Source organism: Lycium barbarum, chromosome 4 (assembly GCF_019175385.1).
Source record: "Lycium barbarum isolate Lr01 chromosome 4, ASM1917538v2, whole genome shotgun sequence".
Lineage (NCBI taxonomy): Eukaryota > Viridiplantae > Streptophyta > Magnoliopsida > Solanales > Solanaceae > Lycium > Lycium barbarum.
Window position 1 is genome coordinate 7,784,982 of NC_083340.1, and position 7,534 is coordinate 7,792,515.

At 36.1% G+C, this 7,534-nt stretch overlaps 1 protein-coding gene across 1 annotated transcript; it reads right to left on the reverse strand.

Annotated features, from left to right (window-relative positions):
• Nucleotides 1-1,908: 1,908 nt before the first annotated feature.
• LOC132638135 (14 kDa proline-rich protein DC2.15-like) lies at nt 1,909-2,611 on the reverse strand. Its single transcript, XM_060355112.1, has one exon. It carries the CDS (start codon nt 2,523-2,525, stop codon nt 2,094-2,096), a length of 432 nt encoding a protein of 143 aa, XP_060211095.1. The 5' UTR covers nt 2,526-2,611; the 3' UTR covers nt 1,909-2,093.
• Nucleotides 2,612-7,534: the final 4,923 nt, after the last annotated feature.

Here is a 7,534-nt window from a genome sequence, read left to right on the forward strand (position 1 = left end):
CTGGATTTTTTTTCTAGAGGTTGAAAATTAAAGGCTATAGTTATAAAGTACTTAACTCGTGCAAATAAAGGTTACAAAATAAAGGAAACTCTTGCAAATAAAGGTCACAAAATAAAGGAGACTCTTGCAAATAAAGGTTACAATTCGGATCATGCACGAGCATAACCAAAAGCACAAATTTGGATTAAATACAGGTTACATTTACTTAGCTCGAAATCACAAGAACCAAGTTTTTAATATATCAATATGTGCATGACTAAAAGTGTACATTTTCCTTTTGATAAAGAAACGAAATAATACAAAGTAACAGAACAAGATACCCATTATTTATCTTAAACTACACTCCTTGAAATAGAACATATACCAGTACAAGGCTTTAGACTTATTAGAAACACAATTAAAGTACGGTAAGACTTTGGGCCTTTCAAGGGTAGGAAGTCTTCACCATAAGTTTAGGTAGGAGCTAACATTTATTGGCCACTTTCCAGTTATGCCTTTGAAAAATAGCTATTGATGAAATTCCAAATTCTACGAGTGAAATTTTTGAAAATTATCCTATAGGTTTCTTTTTCCATTTTGAATCTCCAGGATAGTGGTTATTTTTCAAAAAGAGCTGAAAAGTGGCTATTTGGCGATTTTAATCCATTTTTAGCAGTAGTATGAGCATTGTTAACACCACTAGAACTACTTTTTATCATTTTGGAACCCTCTTGAATACTGCCACCTCTATAACGACTTTCTATCATTTTCGAAGCCTCTTGAATATTGCTACTACTTTGACGATTTTTTATCGTTTTGAAAGCCTCTCGATTTCCATCATCATCGCGATTCGTGGCGGTGATAACGCCCATACGAGTTGCTGTGGCTGTAGTAACACAAAGGAGCAAAACAAAGATGGCTACTGTGATATTTTCATCCATTGAGACTATTTTGTTTGACTTCTGTGCTGAGATATATGGAGGGTTACGTTGTTTAAAAATGCACTTACTTATATATAGGGAAGGATTTAAGAGAGCGTTCATGGTGGAATTGTTTGTATGTGCCTTTTTCACCGAACAATCCATTCATTTCCTGACGATCTTTGCATCGTTAATTAATCAACAATACATAGTTCACCTAGGTATTTTCAGAGAAAGATTCCATTAATTTGTGCTTTTTCCAAAACAAAATCCGATCACTACAAGGCAATTGATTGTGTTTATATTATACAGTATATGGAGATTTAAATATCACCAATTAATTCAAATACTTTGCGTGCCATTTACACGATTCCTTTAGAAGAAAACAGTACTATTATGGGAGATTTCAGGGTGTGCTTCCTGGAAAATTGTTTTCTTATAGGCACTTAGTTTTCTAACTTATTTTTTGTATTTGGCATTGAACAAAAGAGTATAGTTCCAAGGCATTTACATGGAATCTAGAAAAACACTATGGGAAGGGGTCAGGGTAGGGTGGGAGTGAGGGGTTGGGGGTGTCTGGGGTAGGTTAGTCAAGGGGTGGGGAGAATGAGAAAATAATGAGCTCGGAATACAACCTATATATGGAGCTTGCTATATATATATTAGAAAAGTCATTTTCTAAATATTCTTCTTAATTTTTTAGGAACTTGTTTTCCTAGAGAAGATGTTTTCTAAAATATTTTGACCAACCAAATATGAGAAAATTGAAAAATCCTATATATATATATTAGAAAAGTCATTTTCTAAATATTCTTCTTAATTTTTTAGGAACTTATTTTCCTAGAGAAGATGTTTTCTAAAATATTTTGACCAACTAAATATGAGAAAATTGAAAAATCCTCCCTACCAACGCACCCTGAATGTCTGATCAAACTAGTAGTAACATGCATAGAAGAAGAAACTTTAACCCATCAGTAGTACTCCATGTCCTTGCATCAAACATGTTACATATAAGTTCCAAAAGATGTCATTTATTTCAGGAAACTTGGATACAACGAAAAGAAGGCAACTCGCCCGTCTTCTAACCAATTAGAATAAAAAATATACTTGCCTTGAAAATAAACAACTATTATAAGCATACAAAACATCAAACACACTGAAAGAAACTAAATACTCTATGAATTGGAAATTGGCTTAAGCGCATTGAAAGTTCTTGGGAGCATACTTTCCACAGTTGTTGAGCAACAAGCTGAGGGAAAGTGGAACATTCAAATTAATTCCCAATACATTGGCTTTAATGGCAGTGCAAAGGCAAACAGCAGCATCAAGGTCAGCAAGTCCTTGAATTAGAGAGCAACATGGAGTTTTAGCTGGGCTACTTCCAATAACAAGGTGCACTAAGTCATTTAACAAATTGGCACACACTTTTAGCTTAAGTGTGTCCTTTGGGCACTTTCCGTTTGATGATGGGGTGGATGGGGTAGATGGGGTGGAGGGGGTTGGGTTAGGGTGAGGCTTGGGGTGTGGGGGTGGTGGGCATGGGACATTAGTGGAACTAACCAAAGTGAAGAACAGAATGTTCAATGTGAGAACAAGGGCAATGGAAGATGCAGCAAACTTAGCCATTTTTCAAAGTTAATTAGCACTCAACTATTTAAAATGGTGACTAATTAAGTGAAAGTGCTGTTTGCTTCTTGTTGAGGAATGATGAAATGACGGGTTATTTATAGATGGAAATCCTGAATATGTTATGCATTTATTACCTCAATATCTGAAACTAATGAAGAAAATTGAGAGCGAGGCCCATGTGGATGGAGAATAATATCTAGAGACAAGCAGCTGGCAAATGCAACTTGAGATACTACTATTATTGGAATACAAACTTGCTTTGTGGATTTATTAGTTGTCTATTATCTGCTTCCTCAAAGATCATTTATTTCATCCTTTATTTTCACATGGGACTTATAATATTCTCTCTAATTATTTGAACATTGATCTTGAACATGCTGGACTCTGCGCTAATCTCTGGATCTCATCAAGATTAATTCTTTTGTTCAGTATGGAAACTAATACTAGTAAAAGTGCGGTCTTGTTTGTTCTTCGAGCTATTCTTTTGTAAATGTAAGTGCGTAACAAAATAATAACAGGTAACAGGCAAACTAACATCCCTGACATGTTGTAAGAAGAGGGTCTATCGGAATTAAACAACCTCTCTATCTTCACAAGGTACCCAGACCCTACTTAAGATTTCACTAGATATGTTGTTTTTGACAACTTGACATGTTATACCATATAAAATTAATAGTAATAGTTGCTCCCTCTGGTCCAATTGTCATATGTTTTGTTTACATGTCCCTTAAGAAACTATGTGTTTTGACTATTATATCATTATTTATTAAGTATCTTTAATCATTTAGAGTGTTAATATCTCTCCAATAAATATTCTCTTTTTAATCTCTTTTCACTTAGGTTTTCTATATATGTTAATTAGTTAGTGTTTTTTACTTCCAAGAATAATTATTACGAACGGCAAAATGAGACTCCATTATATCCTTTTTTTTTTTTGGTAAACATTGTAAAAGATTACCATAACAACCAAAAAAAATAGAATTAAATCCTAAAGAGCACCTAGCTCAACCCCCAACAAGGTGAAATTGAGCCCAGGCCTCGGGCATAAAGACTAGTTACACATATATCCTTTGCATAATTCCTCCACATCTATATAGTTTCCTATACAAGTAATGTAGTGTTGATAGAAGAATAATTATTACGAACGGCAAAATGAGACTCCATTATATCCTTTTGTTTTTTTTTTGGTAAACATTGTAAAAGATTACCATAACAAACAAAAAAATAGAATTAAATCCTAAAGAGTACCTAGCTCAACCCCCAACAAGGTGAAATTGAGCCCAGGCCTCGGGCATAAAGACTAGTTACACATATATCCTTTGCATAATTCCTCCACATCTATATAGTTTCCTATACAAGTAATGTAGTGTTAATCTATCAACTAAATCCTTCTTGATTTGAGCAATAACTCTCTCAGTGTCTCAGTATATACAGTTATTCCTTTAAACAACTTCCAATTTCGGGCTCTCCATATATGATAGACCATAGCCTCCCAAACAGCTGCAACAATAACCTTCTGAATGTGCTTCCAGTGTTTGTTTCTGATGGTTGCCGAGACATTCTTCACACTGCCAGGCTGCAGTTGAATGCCAAGCCACTGTACCAGTGCCTCCTTTACTACTCTGAACCATCCACACTCAATAAACATGTCCTGAGCATTCTCTAGGCTTCCAGAATCACATAGGCAACACTTTCAATTGTCAACTTGAATATGCAACTTAAGTAGCCTCTCTTTAGTGAGCAATCAGCATGGGAAATTATCAGAACACACAAGGAGGAGGAATACATCACTAGTAAGGTATGGCACTCTAAACTCCCTTTTAAGATATCTTTCCTTGCATGGAGAATCATCCATAGGAAACTTCCTTTGGATGATACTCTATGCAAGTTTGGTACTTATAGAGTTTGCATGTGTGTCTGCTGTGAACAGGAAAAACACGAAACAAGACATCACTTGTTTATAGATAATCCGGTGGCCAAGCAGATCTGGAAAACATGTTGCAAATGAACTGTAGTGTGGAGCATTGTTATATAGAAGCCAACCAAGTGGCGGATGGGCTTGCTAAATTGGGCGCTAACAGTGAGGATACAATTATCTTTCAGAACTGGCAACAAATCCCGGGCATATCAAAAGGAGCATACCATCTTGATAAGTCTCAGATTCCCAGTATGAGAATTAGATACGATAAGGCCAATTTCTTCGTTAGTTAGGACTATTTTGTAAATATGCTAGTCCTTATACTAGCAACTTTTGTAGAGTTCCATTGAACTCAATGGTGCATTATGTAAGTTTTTGTGGGAAGAAATAAGATGCACATCCAATGATGGATGTAATTAACAAAAAAAAAAAAAAAGTGAGCAATCTGTCCTTAACAGCTAGTCAAGCAATAAATCTATGCTTAAGTTGTGCAGCACTGTTCCATAGAAGTGTAGTGATATCCAGTTTCCTATGCTTCCAGTGCTTGTTTCTGATGCTTGCCTAGACATTAATCTTGACACTGCCAGGCTGCAGTTGAAGGCCAAGACACTGTACCAGTACCTCTTGAATTATATCTTGATTTTCTAAAATAAGAACTATTTATTTTTAGTAAGGACGACAAGTAAAGTGAACGGGAGGGAGTAAAAGTCTTATGTTATTAGTGTACACTACCTATATTTTGATTAGTGTTAATAGAAACTTACCTTACGCAAAAAGAAAAAAGTAATGGCTCCCAGAGCGGGACAATTAACGACACGAGGGAATAATTAAACATTAAGCTGTACGCGATCCTCGGGGATAAATTTTTCTCTCCGTACAACTACGAACTATTCACAAATAACAGGCATATTTTTTCGCTCTCTTAGCGCTTGAGCCTCACGCTCCGTCCCATGGGGACGCCGGCAGCGCCAGAGTCGGCGTGTCAAGGGGAAAACAATGCTCAGCAGACGGCGACGAACAATGGGAACACCCCAATTCCACAAATGAACAGCTATGCAGGGGCAATCCTTAATACTCCTGTCTTGAACCCTAACAATACCCGATATGGAAATCCCAATGTGAAAGCTTGGTACACAAATCACGATGGGAAGATTGCAGTGTTATTCAAAAATAAAGATTTCTATGAAACAATGGTTGAAGAATGCAAATTCACTCTAGTTGGAAAATTCATCAAAACTCGTCCCCAAATCGAAAGAATCAGAACCAAATTCGCAGAGAAAATTACTGTTAAAGGTAATCTCCATGTTGGAGTCTTTGATTACCGTACTGTTTTCTTAGATTTTTCAAAGGAAGAAGATTTTAAAACGGTCTGGTACAAAAGATCAATAGAAATTGAAGGACAAGTCATGTGGATCGAGAAATGGACTCCAGATTTTAAATCGGACTCACCAATTGTTCCTATATGGGTGTTATTGCCGGAATTACCATTCCATTGTCATTCATGGAACTATATCAAGAAAATAGTAGCCCCGTTAGGTACTCCCCTAACTATGGACTTAGCTACTGAACGAAGAACAAGGCCTAGTATGGCAAAAGTGAGAGTAGAAATAGATTTGACCAAACCAAAAATCAACTCTATTTGGATAGGATCCGAGGATGATTCTTGTCCTCGTAAAGGATTTACACAAAAAATTGAATATGAAAATCCTCCTAAGTACTGTACTCATTGCAAAATTCTAGGACACTCTATTGTCTAATGTAGAAGAGTGGCTCAAAAGGAGGAAGAAAAGGAGAAAAAAAGAAATAAGGACAGCAAAACAGAGAATGATGTTACTGGTGGTGAGGAAAGTACTATTGAGAAGGATAAAAATGCTCATGAGCTGAATGAAAAAAGGGAAGAGATTAAAGAAAAGGTTGACAACCAAAAAGATCAACACAGAGAAAGCATTACTAAACATGATGAGGTGAAAGGAAATGAGATTGAGGAAAAGGAACAACATGATAATAACATGAAGTTTAACGCTGGCTCCTTACAGCAAAATCAGAAAAAAGGAGAGAAAGGAAAAAAGAAAAAAAGGTACAGCAAAAAGAAACTTCCCACAAAGAAGAGTATAGTGATGGTTTCTGCAGTTCTTCCACAGAACAGAAAAAAAGAAAAATTGCTGCTGCATAGGAGGAAACAGAAAAGCATAGTGAGGACATGGTTTCTACTGAATCGAGGGCAGACTCTTTAGTATCGGATCACAACAGGACTGAGGAGGAAAAACAGAAGAATAAGAAAAAGAACTATGAGGAACAAACTCATGAAGGGCAGAAAGAACCAATCCATATCTGTAACACTAAAGATAAAGAGACGGATGGATCAGGAAATACTGGAAGAAATCACAGTATACAGAACAAGGCCATAGATGAAGAGCAGAATATTGATCAAAGCAAGTCCAATACTAATAGTAAAAATGATTAGTAAGGATATGGATCTAGAGGGAGAGCAATCAAACATCCTACCTACTATAGAGGGTATCAACCTGGTTGTAGAACTTAACTGCGAACAGGACCTCCAAGACAACTAAGTCAATGAGATTCAACAGAGAGGTGGAAAGAAAAAAGAAAGAGGACCCTACTGATGCTATGTCACAATGTCAAAGCAGTGATCAGAGTCAGGACATGGATGAAAACACTAGCAAAAGAAAGAGCAAAAACAAAAACAGAGCTAAAGGAGACAAACAAAAAAATAATACCGGGAAGCCTAATCTTCATCAGAGAGGAGAAGGAGATAAAAAGAATATAACCCCTAGTTTCCAATGATTTGTAAAATGTTTTGGAATATTAGGGGGGTTAGATCCAAAAAAGCTATTCATAGACTCAAAAAACTTGCTAACATCAACAAAATGGTTTTCATAGCTGTTTTTGAGCCTTTTGTAGACAAAAGCAAGATAGAAGGTTATAAAAGATTTCTGGGATATCATCATTGTGTTACCAATTCTAATGGTAAAATATGGTGTTTCTGGAACCACATGGATCATACTATTATTATTGAGGATAATGAACAACATATCACTCTCAATATGAAAAATCATGTTGCAGACAG